This window comes from Pteronotus mesoamericanus, unplaced genomic scaffold (genome assembly GCF_021234165.1).
Source record: "Pteronotus mesoamericanus isolate MK-2021 breed Mesoamerican mustached bat unplaced genomic scaffold, CSHL_Meso_final scaffold_21, whole genome shotgun sequence".
In the NCBI taxonomy this organism is placed as follows: Eukaryota; Metazoa; Chordata; class Mammalia; order Chiroptera; family Mormoopidae; genus Pteronotus; species Pteronotus mesoamericanus.
In genome coordinates, this window is record NW_026555310.1 from 28311778 (window position 1) to 28329250 (window position 17473).

Sequence of the window (17473 nt, forward strand, 5' to 3'; positions counted from 1 at the left end):
GAGAGGCTTTGTTGCGTCCTTGAGGGCATTTGTCTGGGGTTTTACTGCCATCTAGTGGAAGAATGCGGTATGGCAGCTATGCGCGTCCTCTCGGCCTGCAGTGAGAGGCAGAAGTGAGCCGCAGTCTGTTTCTCATCTGACAATGAAAGATGAGAGAAAGGTTGTGAGCTTCTTTTTATTATCATCCATTTCACTCAAAGGAGATGCCATTTGGGTTCCCAGACATTAATCACCTGGCTTCTCTCAAGGACCAGGCTGAGCTAAATTTGCACGTTCTATTTCAGCCCAGTTTGGGGATGAAGACTTGACAGGACAGGCTGAGAGACCCTCCTCTCCAGTATTATCACAGTGATGGTCAGAGGCCGAAAACCTCGGGCCCTGAAGATGTGCCCAGTTTAACAACAGTTTAATTATGTGGAGGACATAAGACGTGAAGACAGGTTAGCAGCCACAGGGGATGACAAGTGGGGTCGAAGGGGGAGCCTTCTTCTACTGCCTTTCAAGAACAAGAACACAGCGACGTGATGGTCGACCTGTCCAAATGCTGGAGGCCACTTTCTCGGGAAAGAAACCAGTTTCCAGGGATAGGCCCCTTTCCATGTCCTCTCCTGGTACGGAAGAGGTTGACCTGAGGACCTGGAGACTCTTCTCCCGTATTTGAAATCCAATCCAGAGTATTTTATGGAATCCTTTTACTCGGCCCCCTTTGCTTGGTTAAGAGGCCAGAGACCGAAAGAAAGAAAGGAGGGAAGGAAATGTGTAATTCTTGTGACAAAACAATCTACGTGAAGCTATATTGTTCTTTCCTCACAACAAACCTCTCAGGATTATGCCCTCTTATGACTAGAACAGCCTAGAAGGATATAAATCATTATTTGCAACTCCTCCTTTTCCATTTAAAACTTGACTAATGTTGGTGCAAAGCCATTGGGAAACAATCAGCCAAACCCTGTGGAATGTAAATACCCTTAATTCAGTGAGTCGTTCTCCTCCAACCCTCATCTCTCCTCTTCCCACACTAGGCTTTCCTTCTGATGGACAGCAGAGCATCTGGCTCTTGGGAGGGAACTGCCTAACTCAGCTACATATTTTTAAGTGTCATTCAATTCCTGTGCATGGGGATTTTTCCCCTCCACCAGAGAGCAATTTTCTGTTGCCCTGCCCCTCAGAGTTATTTCTGCGATTAAGTAAATAATAACTTAGGTACCATGTCTTTTCCAACAGATATTATGAACCAGTTCTGTCAAATAAGGGATATGGATTTATTTCCTCCTCCAATTAAACCACAAGTGAATCATGAAACTGGCTTTAAGGTCTCCTTCCTGTCTTACCTGGGCTGCCAAACTCCGGTCCAAGGTTGCCACGCCTCTGCCTTCCTGGAGCTAAACCTCAGGGTCCGCGACCCTTCCTGGCTCCCCCTCTCACCTTTGCCACACTCCTCAAAAATTGAGGGAAACACACTTGTGTTCACTGCATGTGAAAAAGGGAAGGAGAAGCACATGGAGAAGGGTCAAGTCCATACCCACTGTAGCCAAACCTTGAACTTCAAGTCCAACATGACTAATGTCCACCACGCATACAGTGAAAGAGTTGCCACCACATTTTATTGCATCTCCAGGTAAAGAACGGTGAATAGCTTATTATACAAGGAACGCTCCCCATCCGTAGACAATGCCCGCTTACAGAACGCAGGAGGTGAACACAGTGCAAATCTAGTTACAGAGGCTGGGATCTGAACCAGTGCCAGGGATTTCTAGAAAGAACAGTGCACCAATTCTCTGGGCAAAGAGAAATTGGGCTTGTCCACACCGGTGAGGTCCAGAAGGAAAACTCCTGGTAAAAGATACAGGGAAGATTAGTAGGGAGATGGACGGCAAGTTTGGGAATGATACAAGGAGAGGTTAGGGACCTGTGAATTGGTGCTGGAGACCCACAGAGGCGCTGTGTTAGGCAGCACAACAGAGATGAGTCCATTTAAGGTGACCTTTAGCTCTCCTACCCAGACACGAAGGAAGGGTCCCGGTAGCTGGCTTCCAGTGTAGATTCAGGCAGGGAGGGGCTGAGAGGTCTTTGCTAGTTTTGCTCAGATTCGCAGTCTGCCCCGGGCCAAGCAATTCTTAGAAACCAGTGTTGAGCGCTGGCTGTGGAAGTTGAATGAGCGAGCACGCAGTTAGAGGACCAGAGCTTTAGTCACAAGTAATGTGACAGGGAATAGTCAGAGGCTAACCCTGAGTTGCCTGATACTCCCACTTATAAGAAGCATCCTAAGTATGGAACAAAGGAAAAACCTACAGCGCTGCTAAGAACCGGAGTCCTCCTTGCCCCAGCAACCCCAGAACAGAATAGCGGTTAAGGCTGGCGGGGAGGCCACGTCTGCCCGTAATGTTTTGCGTGGTTTCCTTAGAAGACTCCGGATTTTGCCCACATCCCTTCGAACTCCCCATTAGTTCTGCTGACTTGTGTCCATTCCCGCTCTTCAGAACAGCTAACTGCCGTCTTTCCTCCCTTCGTAGTCATTGTAAGGGCTGACCCGAGTCTGGGCCCGCGGGATGGAGAAATCCTTTTGGGAGGTCCGATTCTGAAAAACAAGTGCCATATTGTTATTAAAAGAGAAGGAAAAAACCCCACTTTCATTCCTGGATATTCGAACAGAACTTCCACCTGGGCAGGAATCTCATTTTCTCCCTCTTCTAAACCGTCCCCCTAACGCCCTCCCGGTGCCCTGCACACCAGTCTTCTGCCCTAACCCCATGGGGTGGATGACAGCGAAGCAGACGTGTCACCCTTTCAAGGTGGCCATCGAGGGGCCATCAGAATGGTGCTAGGGCTGCTGATAAAAAGGACAAAGAGACCATTTACCTGCAGCTGAAAATGGGTGGTATAAGGGGCGTAGACGGTATCCCCTATCTCTTCAAGACCTGAAACAGAGGGAGAGGAGCAATTAAAGTGTTAGGGTCCCCTCCCTCAGGCACACACCTGTGCTCACCCCAGGTGAGTCATTACCAAAGCATGATGCATTATCCGTTGAGTTATTTCCCTGGAAGACTGTAAGTTCCATGGGTGGGAGAGGCTGTGTCCCCAAGCCCAGGACCAGGCACAGAGTAAACACAGCACTGGTTGAATAAATGAATAACCAGCATCATGGGATCACTATGGAAACACATTTTCAGAACCTCACCAGGGGCCCGCCACGTCCTATTCCTACGTAGGACCACTTCAAAGGCACATTTGAAACCAATCTTTTCAGTTAGAGATCTGGGCAGAGCTATACCTTGAGGGAATCTCACAGGGGATTTATTTACTTCTTTAACTACCCAACAAGGGGGAAAATTTTCTTAATATTTTCATTAAAAATGGTTGGAATTCATGAGCAATTATTTTCTATGGATTTGGGAGAAATCAGAAGGATTTAAACTCAGGAACAGGTGAGTAAGCACAAACAATCACCATGAATACAGTTTAAAGTAATCCATTTGTTTCCCAACAAATGTACCCGTTCAAGTTACTTGATAAAGACCTAAGCACCTTCCCTATGTAAAATGTTGTGAAGAACATAAGGATTAACCAGACCAACTCCTGCCCTGCAGCTGACCCTAGAGAATAAGAAGCGCATGACAGCCGCACAGATAACTGCGGGATGAGACATCCCGATCAGCGCCTCGGGGTTCTACAGATGCGCGGGCAGCGTGAGCACTGGCAAAGCTTGGGGACTGGGTGACTCTGGAAAAGGGCGAGCAAAGGAATAAGGACTGTCTGGCAACTGCCCGGCAGAGGACGGACACTCCTTGAGCCTGACACGGAGGCAAGAAAATGACTTGGTAGGTTTGGACTGAGAGCAAAGCTCGCATGGCTATTGGGTTCTGGCTGTGAAAAGCGGCACCAAGGATTTCATCAAAGCAGTGGGCACTGGGGAGCTGGTTAGGTAGGTGACAATAAAGTGCGGTGGCCAGGGGAATGTCCTAGGGTAAGCTGACAGTGGCCCACAAAATGAATAGAAGGAAGGGTTAAAGAAGGAAGACCAGCTAGGGACTGATAATGATAGCAGTGAGTCTCAGCAGTAAGGTGACAGCGTGAAGCTGTGGGAATGGACAGGATGGGACAGGTGAGTAAAACAGCCCCTCGGGCCCTCCCCTTCCCCTTGGGCTTCCAAGGGCCCAGGAGAGGGCCCCCAGCTGGCAGGCAGAAGCACCAGGAAGCTCTGCACCCCAGGCTTCAAGAGCAGAGAAACTGTTAGCGGCAGCTAAGAGCCTGGCCTTGCAGGCCCTTCCCTCCTGCCGCAAACCCATTCCCCACCCCTGATTATTAGGCCCAGATTTCAGTGTAAACTCTGGAGACCAATAAATAGATCCCTATGGACAGGGCGGTGTCTGGCTGTCAGCTTAGCCGCTTTTTGCGATGAGAACAACAACAGAACACCTGGCTGCTCACAACTCCAGGCAAGAGCAAATCAGTTCATTCTTTCCTGTCAGATATGATCTCTTCCCTCCCATGAGCCCAGACACATGCAATAAAATGTAGCTCTTTGGGTTAAATCAGAATCCTTAGTAACTTTACGGAGATTCCTGCTGGTTTATGATAAAAAGGCTTTCTTACCTGCTCTGTGCCCTCTGATCAAGGCAGGAAATCCGGGCTTGACTTATACACCCAAATATGTAAAGGCCCCATGCTTCCAGAAGGGATGCCTAGTTATCTTTTATAAAGAACACAATCTCACCAACTTGTATCTAAGAAATTTTCTAGTCATCCCTTTGCATCACCTAATTTTGATTCAGAGAAACCTACATGGTATTGTGTAGACAGTACTAGGTTACGGCTCCAGAGGCCTGCTTCTACTTCCATTTGTTGTTAACTAGCCGGATGACTGTAAGCAAGATCTGAGCCTTGGGGGCCTGATCTGTTCTGTCAGGGGCACGAGACGGATAAACTTGCATGTCCCTTCCCATTACAATACCCTGTGATTCTCCCCCGCCCTTCTATAAGGGGCTCTCCACCCAGCCAGGCTCAATACCTTGTGTGATTTCTTCTTGAGTGTAGGCTCTGTTCTCCACACCATAGCTCTGCTTCATGAATTGAGGTTTACAAAAAGCATCCTCAACAGGGTAATCCATGGGGTTCTGTTGCTTCGTGAGCAGATGAAACTCAGGTGCAACATAAACCAACAGGAAAACCCAGCCGTTGGCCACCAAGGCTGAGCTGAGGATGGTATCATCCCACTCGGGGCCAGGAGTAGGGGTGATCAAGAGCAAGGTGATCCAGGCCACCCAGATGGCAATGGAGAGAAGCGTGGTGAGGTAGATGTGGGACCCATGTCTCTTCCAGCCAGTGAAGGGTCCACAGAAGGTGAAGCAGGATGTGAGGAAGGTCAGCACCATCAAGAAGAGGACGAAGATGAGCAGCATGACAAAGTCCTCATTGCGCCGAGGGGGAGAAAGCTCCACGAAGACTTCAGTATTGGTCCTGTTCATGGTGAGGACGACATACTCGATGGCGATGATGTCCTGCACCAGGCTGAAGCCCACAGCCAGGCCCAGCATCACTTTCATGGACAGCGGCTTCCACCCGCGCACCAGCTTCATCAAGTTGAGAGCGTGAGCCAGGAGGCAGGAGAAACAGAGGGAGAAGAGGACACCGAAGAGGAAGAAGCGCGTGGGCCCCGTGCTTCTGTCCAGTGTGATGATGAAGGCAAAGGTGAGGCCAAAGATCCCCAGCACACCCAGGAGGAAGAGAAACTGGACCGGGAGCACCTTCCGCCTGTTGGAGTCCTGCACCTTGCAGACCAGGATCAGGAGAGCTAGCATGAAGGCCACCGAGGTCACAGCCCCGACTGCAGCCACTGCTTCCAGGACGATGCCCCAAATTTCATCTAAATCACAGAGTCTGTGGTACCTGGGGTCCAGGTTCTTGCGGCAACCACGAGGGGGTATGGCCATTGTGACCCTACATAGAAGCAAAATGGGGACGGGGGTGAATGTCCTAACAAACTCAGGCACAGAGGATCAAGAAAGATTAAGGAAAAATTTTGTATGTTCCACCAGCATTTTGCCCGTGAACTTAATACATTAGATAAAACTACTAGCGTTTCTCCACCTGTCGTGGCAGATCCTAAAGGCTGATGAAAGGGAAGAACAAACCATCCTTCTTTCCCCGCACTTGAACTATATTTAATATTTACCCCAAAGCTAGAGGACCGAGTGCTTTGTGGGGGGTGGAGGGGTTCAGAGTGTCAGTTCAAAACACATGTCACAAATAACCTCCGGCATTCCTGACATTTTTAGCTAGTACTTTCTTAAGAATTAGTGAGCATGGAAATACCTGTTTCAGACATTATTTGTGAGGATCCCAGTCTCTGAAAGAGTTGTCAGAATTGTAGATTTCTCTACAGGAGACCAAACATTCACTTCTCAGCTGCTGGATTCTCTTCCTCAGCTCTGCTATCACATATTAGAAGGGTTTTTTCCCCCTCTTCAGGGTTTGTAAGGATGGCTCTACTAATTCCAAAAAGTAATGAAGGAGTCTTCCCTGTTGTAATGAGCTCTTAATTATATGTGCAATATAACACATAGATTCACATATGGATGAATTAGTGGAGTGTTAGAATAAAATAAGTTAAGTAGTAAAAATAACTTAGCCCTGACTGGTGTGGCTTAGTGGGTTGGGCATCGTTCCACAAATCAAAAGATCACCAGTTTGATTCCCAGTCAGGGCACATGTTTGGGTTGCGGGCCAGGTCCCCAGCTGGGGGTCTGTGAGAGGCAACCAATGGACGTCTTTCTTGCACATTGATGTTTCTCTCTCTTTCTTTCTCCCTTTCTTCCCTGCTCTCTAAAACTAAATAAATAAAAACTTAAAAAATAAATAACAAATAATTTATAGCTTAAATCTATCTTCCTAACTTTTTTATGAAATTGTCCCTCCAAGTTTAACTTCAGATTATATAGTCATTCATCCAACCAATATTTACTGAACACCACTCTGTGCCAATCACTATTCTAATACTCAGTGGGAAAGGGGAAAACAGACATATTCTCTTCCATAGTAGAAGAGACAGACAGATAGACAGACATAATCTGCCACCACTGCCTCAGGGTCCTCTTGGTCTTCCCTCACCGTGGTTCTGTCACCTGCAATGTACTCCATGGAATTACCACATGGAGAGCACAGAGCAAAGCATGGGTTAGGTTCTACCTCTCCAGGGCAGAGAATAAGAAACAGGAGGGAAAGGAAAGGCAGCCCTGGCAAGTACAGCCCAGTGGATTGAGCACCAGCCTGCAAAACAAAGGGTCGACGGTTTGATTCCCAGTCAGGGCACGGGCCTGGGTTGTGGGCCAGGTCCCGGGTAGGGGGCATGGGAGAGGCAACCGATTGATGTGTCTCTTGCACACTAATGTTTCTCTCCCTCTCTTTTTCCCCTCCCTTCCCCAACCCTTAAAACTAAACAAATAAAATCTTTAAAAAAAAAAAAAAGAAAAGAAAATGAGCTTCAGATACAGTCAACCCCTGAAATGCAAGTATTCAGAGTCTGTTATGCTTTGCCCACAGGTGTCCACTCTGGGCTTCTATGGTAAAGGGAAGTGTGGAGGGTGCTCCCTCGTCTACGCCGTGGCTGCGGAAGAGGAAGAGCCCTGTCCAGTTCAAGGGCAGCATGAACAAAGGGCGGGACCAGGCAGCCCTATCATCTGCACCCACCTTCACCTCTCCACTTCACTCACTCCCGAATTAATTATCAGGGTGGTGTCTGGCTGGAAAGGAAGTTCTCTGACCATCCCTGCCCTTCCCGCTGCTCCTTCCCCACCCCTCAAAGTAGAGCTGTTTGTTGACAAGTAGTTGTTACCATAATTACCTGATAATTATGAAGGACTTTCAACCTGATGACTATAAATCTTGACAGAGATTAATGAGGTTTTTGCCTAGAGGACAGTTCCGGGGCTGGGCAGGAGGACAGTAAGGCAGAGGCCTCCTGCACCCAGCTTGGACCTCGAGGCCCCCTACTTCGTGTGCGGCTGTGCAGGGGGGCTGTGTCACGGGGCCTCCGTCTCAGAGCCTTCTGACACCCACAGATCAGGGTCTGACAAGAGCAACAGACAGTGGGTGTGGAGAGGGAGAAAACTGATTTCTCCCAATTTCATCTCCACCTCCCGCCCCAATCACGCAGGAGAGGAGAAACAGTCCCTGAACTGCCTTTAAAACAACAGGGTCTTTTTTAATGTGTACGTTTTTATTACAGACATTTTCAACCATACTCAAAAATAAATATGGATGAGTCAAAGAAGGCCGATGAATCATCATGTAGTTTCAAAAACTATCACTATATCGCCAATCTTGCTTCGTTAATCTACATCCCCACCCCACTCACTAGATTATTTTTAAGCAAATCCCAGACATCAGATCCTTTTATCCATAAATGCAAGCATACATATATAATATGACAAAAACACCTTTATCACTAAGCCACACTTAAAAATTAACAACAGCCCTTTAATATCAAATATCCAGTTGGGGGTTATATTTCTCAATTCTCTCAGAAATATCTTTTTAAAAATTTCTAGTAAATATTTTTTTACCTGAGTGACTATTTTTTTGAATTAATTATCCTTCTTAACTGACCTCTCTTGGCCCTCCCCCACCCCTTCCCCAGCATGGCAGGGATTACACAACAGGCCTAAAATGTCCTGAGTACTTTCAGTTTAGTCAGAGCAAAGTAAAACTCACCAGACCCATGAACAAGCAAGGCTGTACTGAGATGGTAATAGCATGTTGCCCAGAGAATGACCCGATGAGGAAAAGACACAAGGGAGGTGGCTCGGAGAGGACAGGGTTTAGAGAGGAAGGGGCAAGCGGAGAGCATTTGGGAGCTAAACTGCTGGGAGCTAAAGAAATAGCCTTGGAGAAGAACAAAAGGGCTAGAGCAAGAAAAAGAAAGCGCAATGAGTCTAACAGTTAGGTAGACATCCTCTGTAACCAAAGCCAAGGGCAGAGAGACCTCGAGTCCAACCAAGAACGAACTCCCTCTGACAGAGACCAAACAGGCACCGAGAGAAACCATCTGCTCTTGGGCCGCTCTGAAGCGGAGGGAGGGTCTCATGACTCACTCACACCGAGTTCAGGCCCAGTTTTATGCACTTTACTCATTTTACCCACACAACCACCCTACGATATGGCTCATAGGATTGTTGTCCCTGTCCTACGGGTGCAGCAACTGAAGCACAAGTTAGCTGACTCACCAAAGTCACACAACTAGTAAGTGGAAGGGCTAGGATTCAAACCTGAATTCTCACTTCAACATTACACACCTTAACACAACACCATACAGCCCCTTGTCTGGTAAGCACTTCAAAGCCAGGAGGGACCAGCCAGTTAGAAACGGGGCGGCGGCATCAGCGTGTGGGTGCTGGGTTAGGCTTTGAGCCTGGGTTAAACCGCTAAGAGCTCAGCCTACCCTTGTGAGTTGCCCCAGCTCTTCAGAGGTTTGCTATCTTCAGAGTGCCACAGAGCAACGAAATGGCTATTTGCACACCGAGCCGTGTGTGCTGTGCTAGAGTGGGCAGGGCGGGAAAGGAGGTCCTGCAAGAGAGGGCGAGAAGCTGGGGCAGGAGGCACCCCAGCATCTCCCCATTTGTGAACCCAAGGCAGTGGTGCTAAAAGCCAAGTTCAGATCTTACCTCTGAGTTGGGAAATGACCGAAGAAATCTCTACCCCACATTAACAAACCCCTCACCCACATCCTAGCACCCCCACCTCTCCAATGTCTCCTGACGATGTCTCCCAGCATCGTCTCCACCGGGACCACCTCTGTCTGTGGCCAGGGAAAGAGCCATGAACCTGCACAGCCAGGGTAAGGCTCTGCATCCCTACCCCTGCCGGCCTCTCCAGCCTCGTGGCTTGTCACCCCACGCCCCTGGGTCCCCAGTATACCAGCTACTCGTCACTGCTCCACAGAAGCCCTGGGGTCTCACTTCAAGCATGCTGTCCCGTCTGGGTGGGCCTTCTCCCCGCTCCCCCACCGTCTTCATTTGACTTAGAGGCCCCTTCCTCCAGGCCGCCTCCCTTGAGGCCCAAGCCTCGTGAGACACATGTCCTTTGAGTTGGGGTGGGGGGACCTCCGCGTTTCCTACCACAGCACCTGTCACAGAGGCCTGCCCCGCCTGTGGGGAAGTCTGCATCGCCCTCTCGACATAAAGGTTCTGTGGAGGAGAAGTTATTAAATGTACCTCCCAGCCTCCAGTTTAATGCCTGACGTGGGGTAAGTGTCCAGCCAGGATGGGTGAGAAGTGGAGTCCGGAGGGGCAGGGGCTCGGGGGTGGGCTGCACCTCATGAGCCCCTGTCCGCTGCCCTTAATCCAACTGCCCACCACTTGCTCCCGCCTCCTTCTCAAGCAGGCTGGACTTTGGGTCCGAAGTTAGGAGCTCCAGGCCATGTCTGAAACCCTGCTCCTACCCAAGTGACTCCAGGTGTCGCCTAGGAGACCAGGAATACCAAGGCTTTCCCAGCAAGCAGAGAGGAATTTACTGGAATGCAGTCATACGCTCCCACCCAATTTCCTGATGACTAAACCCTGCACCTCGGAGGAAGGTGGTGAGGGTTAAGTGGCCTTGGAAATGAGAAAAGGTCTTTGAGTCATAAGGGTGAGACCCCTTTTCACTTATTGCAGCGGCTAACTGAGCTAACTACCTGCTGGCCAATGATCCAACGGCACCCACATCTGAGACACTGAAATCACTTGGCACTGCATTAACCCTTCTGGAATGAGTCAGGGCATTGGCTGAAAGGTTAAGAAAAAGAGAAATGAAGAAAGATGAGGGTGGGGGGAAACAAGCAGAGGAAGAGGTGGGGGAGGAGGAGAGGCAGGCAGGGAGGGAGGGAGGAGAGGCAGGGAGAGAGGGAGGGAGAAAGTCACTTCCTGAGCTCAGTTCCAAACCCTTCCTTTACTCTGCCCCCTTAGGAAGACACACAGTGGACTCTGTCTCCTGGAACCTCCTTCTTCTCTGTAAACTGAGGGCAGGGTGCTAAACTAGGTGGTCTGAGCTCACATCCAGCTCCACTGTTCATCCTTCTGGGGAGCTCCTTGTCAACAATCTCCAAACCTCTTTCTTCCTCCCCGCCAGCCCCCCAGCCCCCCACCCCCACCCCTGCTGCATCCTCCTTCCTGCCCCGTGTCCTGTCAGGAAAAGAATATATTCTGCAAACTCCTAACCCAGCCCCAACGCAAGGCTGGAGGCGAGGCTGAAGGGTCTGAGTGCAGGCCGAGGAGAATGTCTGCCTGCAAGACAAAGCCACAGGATTCTGGAGCAGTACTGACCCTACCCGTGACATTGACAGGCGTACACCCGGACACCTGTGAGCGCAGGACGGGTCCCTGCAGCCCTCCCCTGCAGCATCTGAGCAGGAATTACCTGGGGCCCTGAACTTTCCCCTGGTAAGCTGATCTTATCTCCTTCCTTAGGAGATTTATCTATTTATCTCACCTGCCATCTAAAGGAGAGGACGAAACCTCCCTCTTAGGACGCCTGGGGAATGGCACCACAGACAAGGTGTTTGTTGAAGCTGAGCCTTCACACCATCCTAACCAGGCAAATTTGTGACTTTCTAGCATTTTAATTTCCTCTCTGCCCTTGAATTGTCATATTCAATCAGTATTAATAACAATAGTCACAAGATAATTATGAATAAAAAGAATGACGACTACTGTCACACACTGAGTCCCTGTGTGAGCCAGGCACTACACTAGGTGTTCATATGTTTTTATACATATTCTCTCATTTTCATGTTTCCACACCTATTATCTCATTTGATATTCCTACAGCTCGTCCTACAGGTGAGAAGACTATGTCTTAGACAAAGTTACATGTCCCGTGCCACATAGTCAGAAGAATATCCCTTAATGATTTTAATCATAATTTAATCTGTCATTTCATCTCTAAATCACTGTTATGATCTCAGAAGTCTTTCTTCCCAATTCCAGCCTCTCTCCATTAAATCATCTCCAAGAAGTTTCCAAAGCAAACAGTCCTGCATTCAGTCAATCTTTCTGTCAATCAACAAATAATTAAGTGCCTACGTAGTGTCAGGTGCTGTGTGAAGTATGCAAGATCACAAGTGTGGCTGCTGCCCTTGGACGGACCAATAGCCACACAGACATACAAATAAGGAGTCACTAAGTGTGCAGGGAATGCTGAGGGCACGTGGAAAACAGTGGTCCAATCTACCTAATGGGGTATAAAAATAAAAAGGCTTTAGCAGGGAAACCAGGGAGATGAGGCATGAATGATGGGCAAGAAATGGTGAGAGATTTTGAGGAAGGCAGGGCTTGGGGAATGAAGGAATTTAGGTTAATTCCCAGATATCTAGCTTAGGCAACTGAATGGAGCTTAGAAATACAGGCTTATAAGGAAGGGGAGACGCCAAGTTTAGCTTCATTGAATCTAAGATGACTATGGGACACAGAGTTGGGAGGATCCAGGAAGAACAAACACTAAATTCTCAGCGTTTACCCTGGGCCATGCACTATTTCATTTAATCCCCACACAACCCTATTATTATGCCTCTTATCTACAGTTGAGCAAACTGAGGCACAGAGGAGTTAAATCCCTTGCCCGAGGTCACATGGCTCTGAAAAGCCAGGCTCCTAGACACCAGTTGAGCTGACCCCCTCTGCCCTTGGACATGAGGGACTGAGGCTCAGAAGAGGTTTGGTCTCTACACATAGACTGGGCCCACAGGAGGCACCTGAAGTCTTGGGACAAGACCGGATCACACAGGGAGCACCTACAGTGAGAGAGGGCTGAGGATGGAACCATGGGAACACCATCTCATCAAAGCAGGAGCCAGCAAAGATGTTAAAAAGAAATCATTGGGGGTTAGAAAAAGAAATACGCCCAGGTGGTTTCCCAGAAGCCAAGGAGCAGTTCCCCAAAAAAGAGTGGTCAGTGGAGTTAAGCACTTCAAGGGGGGCGAAGAGAAGGTCTGGGAAGGGATCTTTGAATTTAGCAGTTAAAAAGCTTACTAGCTCTCTTTTGTCCATTATAACAGATTCAGCCTCAATTTGAGCCTCAAGGCTTTTTTCCGATGGGCACTCCACCCAGCTCCTCCTGCCTTCCTAGCTCCTCTGTCCACCTCTATGCAAGGTAAGTAAATCTTCCAAGCGTATTTTTTTCTACCTGGTAGGGAATCGGGGCTCACCCTAAGACCTTCTTGAACAAAGTCACCCTCTTTGCCTCAGCACACACATTATTCTCCCAGCCAGAAAGACCCTACCCCTCCTACTCACAATCCATTTATCATTTTTCTTCAAAACTTATCCCAGATCTTGAGGGTTTTTAAAACTATTAGTCCCATCACATTTTAAATTTGTATGTCTCTTCATTGATTTTTTTTAATCCTCGCCTGAAGATATGTTTATTAATTTGAGAGAGAAAAATATAGATGTGAGAGAGAAACAGGGATAGGCTGCCTCCCATATGCTTCCAAACCAGGGATCGAACCCACATCCTTTTGGTGTATGGGAGGAAGCTTAACTAACTGAGCCACCTGGCCAGGACTCTTTATAGTTTTTACAATTAATTGTTTCTTGGCACTTAAGATTTTCCACATCTATATGTTGTATATGATACTTTAACGTCAGTTTGACTCACCTATCAGGTAACAATTTACATAAGGTTGAAGGAAATAGAGCAAATCTTTTGTTTGTTGGTTCCCTCTATGTGCTCTGCACAGTGGCTGCTGAGCAAATGTTTTGGACTAAGACTGACCGCTGAATATTTACTCAAAACAAGTTATTTATTAGCAAGTGTGAGTAATTGGGAGGAAGAATTTTTGAAGATGAATATGTGCTGATCCTCATATTTTTATCTAGGTTGAGTTCTAAGACATGGGTGGAGTCCCACAGAAATTTCTCTGCCCTGGATGAAGAATTAGTTATAATTGGAAAGTATCTCCAGGGAAATCTCCAGATCCCTGGTTCCAAGTAGCCATCCGTATTCTGATGACATAAAAGTGATGCATCATGGCAACATCTTATGAATAACATCTGAATAACATCACTGAATGGAATTTCTATGCAGTAACCGAGAGAAAATAAACCATCATATCATTGTCGGCAGATTTAAACAAAAGCAACAACAGTGTTCATCCTAATCTCTCCCCTCTCGAGTAGTTCCCTTGGGGTATTATCATCTTCTTCTAGTCTAAACAAAGCATGTGAACTTGAGATCAGGGTAACATAAATTACTGGGATGTAAAACAAAAACACTGAAAATCATTTTTAAAAAGAAAAACAAGATTTTGAGTGAAACTTTCAAATCTCTTACGGCAGAATTTTAATAAATGAAATTTCTAGAAAATAGGTGTGGATAAACTGAAGTCTTCTGCTGGTATATCACCTCAAAGCTCTCATAGACACCTTTTAAGTATTTTATTTCACTATATAATGGTAACATTCACGCTTGATCCAACAAGCCCCAAGCAGAACCTGTCATCCCCCCTTGCAAGCCTATATGTCTAAGCTCTGAGAATGGCCCCACCACCCATTGAGGGGCCTAGTAGGACCTAAACGCACAACAGAGGTGACCTAATGTGGGAGAGGGTGGAGAAAGCAGAATGCCTGCTCAAAAATTAGATGACGATAGCAAGCAACTGTCGTTACAATAAATGTAAATGGTAACTTTTTTTATTTGAAAAAAGACTAAATTACACTACACTTCACCTATAAGAATCTCACCTAAAACAATAGGATTCAAAAAAATTGAAAGAAAAAGAAAGGAAAAAATGAAAATAAATGTTAAAAAAAAAAGCAATAATAGATAATGTTTACTTGGCTGGTATTATGTGCCAGGTACAAAGTTAATTAGCTTGCTCAAGATAAGACAATTAAGTATGAATTGAGGTATTAATAGCACTCAAAGTATAGTCAAGGCTAAAAGATATTATGCTTGTATAATAATAATCAGGAATACTTCACACTGAAGATACAACCGTCCTAAATTTTTTGTACTGAATAACATAGCACCTAAACACATAAAGCAAAGCGACCAGAAGTACAATGAGAAATCAAAAGAAATACCACAGTTAAAGGAGACTTTAATACTTTTGTATCGATCCTCAGCAGGTTAAATAGAAAAAAAAAAGAATAATAATATGGCAATTTTTATATGTGTTCTATAGGCACTTTAATAAAACATTTTCTATTTTTATATCTTATTAGAACTCTATTATTAATCATATAATTCAGATCCTCTATATCTCTGATCAGCAAACATTTTCTCTAAAGGGACAGATAATAAATAATTTAGGCTTTGCAGGCCATACTCTTATAGCTGAAGCAGCCATACATAATCTATTGGCAAATGAACATGGCTGTGTTTCAGTAAAACTTTATTAACAAAAAGAGGCTGAAGGATGTGTTCGGTCATGGACCTAGCTTACTGACCCCTGCTCTATATGATCACTCCTATGGAAGTGGTGATGGAACATTTACAAAAACAGCATATTTTAGACCACAAAAAAAATCTGAAATCCTAAAATAAGAAATGTACAGACTATGTATTCTGACCACAAAGCAATAAAAATAGGAATAAAAGTAGAAACAAACACACCAAACTGCTCAGAAAACCTGAGACCCTTCAAGCAAAAACACTATTCAATCCACTGTTGTTAAAGGTCCAGCACGGCATTTCCTGACCCCTTCCTCAGCCCAGTCTGTGGGTTTTTAAATACCAGTGCACCTAAAGACCAAGTCGCAGAATGAGACAAATAAAATCACTTAGTCAACATTCTTCTTCACATCTTGTTACCTTCAGCTCCCACTAGAGTGAAATACAAAGGCCGGCGGGCTCCACTGCGTACTGCCAGGGCACGTGCAGATTCAGAGGGGCTAGAATCTCAGCCGGGGAAGGAGCTGGGGGCCTTCGCAAGACGCCTTAGGAGGAACTCAAGGTGCAGGCCCTCGCCTCCTCCTGTAGAGCCAGGAGGAGAAATCAGCCTTCCTGACTCAAGTTGAGAGCACTTCCCAGGAATGTTCCGCTCCTTCTCAGTTCTGCTCGTGCCCATTTGCCCTTGGAGCACACACCTCTCCATGCCTGCAAGGAGCCTTTCAGTCTCCCAAGTAACACCTCCCTCTCTGGGCCTTTCCTCCCCCTCCTTCCTTCCCTCCCCAAGGGGCAGCCAGCACTCAGCACTGGAGACTAGAGGGCCCTGACTCCATCCTCTCCCCTCCGCGGGCCCCAGGCCACTGCATCTGAAGTGGTTCAAGCATTCCCCTTCAGAAATAAGCCCGCAGCAGTGGATGATTCAGCTGAACCCTTCAGCAGGTGTGGCATTCACCAACCCTCTGAGGAGAAAGTCAGCCTGGAAAGGAGTCAGGAATGAAAGAAAAGTCCTTCAAATTCCTTGAATGTGAGCAAAGCAGACTGCCCCTCTGTGCTCGCTCCGTCCTTCCCCGCCCGGATGTTGCAGAGGCCTCCTTGGACAGCGTGGGGGACATGCCCGAGTCCTGTGCAGCTGTTGCACAAGGCGGGCTGTCGCTGGACGTCTGCTGAGATTCCTGAGCAACTCACGGGGGAGCAGAGGAGAGACCGCTGTGGAGCACACGGCCTGACACTCTCAAGAGAAGGGGTGACTTCTATGAATCTGCTTCCCAAAATTCGGAAAGGCATGCTCGTTGCGGAAGGGCAAAATAATCGAAAACTTTTCAGCAACTGGGAAGTGTAGTGATTGTCACCATCTTTCTCCTCCCGGCCCCCTTCTCCGCCCCCGTCCCTCCCCTGCCTCTAAAATCTGCCTCCCTCTTCTCTTCGCCTGGACCCCAGAGCTGCTCACTTGCCTGGCCAGGATTACCACCTGCTAACAGTGTGTGCAACGTGTCTGAAACTACTACCTGACGTTCATTTTGCTCACCGCCTCTGAGCCTGGGAAGCGCAGAAAGAAAAAAGAAATTCTGAGTTGGATTACACTAGAGGAATTTCTTTCTTGGGGGTCTTTTCTGCCTCTAGCCAGCTGCAGTCCACGTTACCAGGCTTTCTCTGGTATCCCACCCCTCCCGACCCCGCGCTGCCCGCCAGGATTTACGTCCGGAGGCGGGGCGCGCTCCGGCCTCCGCGCGCCTCACTCACCCTGTGCCTCGGCTTTCGCGCTTGCACTCGCTCTGTGTCCCGCGCGTTCGAGGCCGCACTGGTTCTCTGGATGCTGGGGACCCCGCGGAAGTGATCGATCCCGCCCTCACGGCGCCGAGCAGTTATAAAGGCGGCTGTCGCCCGAGGGAGGGACGAGCGAGGAGGTGAGCAGTGGGACAAGGGGCGGGAAAGGGTCAGGGGGAGGACACGCCTATTCCAGTTCCCCGGCACTGCGTGCTGTTATGAAAATAAAGTCCTCGCGCCAGGGAATGAACCAAAAGCCGGCTGACGTCAGCAGCACAGTCACCCTTGAAATTGTCGGGGGGTGGGAGGCCTCGGCCCCTCCCAGCCCAGCAGACTGCCCTGAGAC

The 17473-nt window shown here is 47.8% G+C and overlaps 1 protein-coding gene across 1 annotated transcript; it reads right to left on the reverse strand.

The window, feature by feature from the left end:
- Nucleotides 1-1602: 1602 nt before the first annotated feature.
- Nucleotides 1603-17262, reverse strand: GPRC5A (G protein-coupled receptor class C group 5 member A). Its single transcript, XM_054590922.1, has 4 exons — nt 17104-17262; nt 5009-5937; nt 2860-2918; nt 1603-2578 (listed from the first exon to the last, which is right to left on the reverse strand). The coding sequence occupies exons 2-4, from the start codon at nt 5928-5930 to the stop codon at nt 2486-2488; spliced, it is 1074 nt and encodes a 357-aa protein (XP_054446897.1). The 5' UTR covers nt 5931-5937; nt 17104-17262; the 3' UTR covers nt 1603-2485.
- Between the last annotated feature and the right edge of the window lie 211 nt (nt 17263-17473).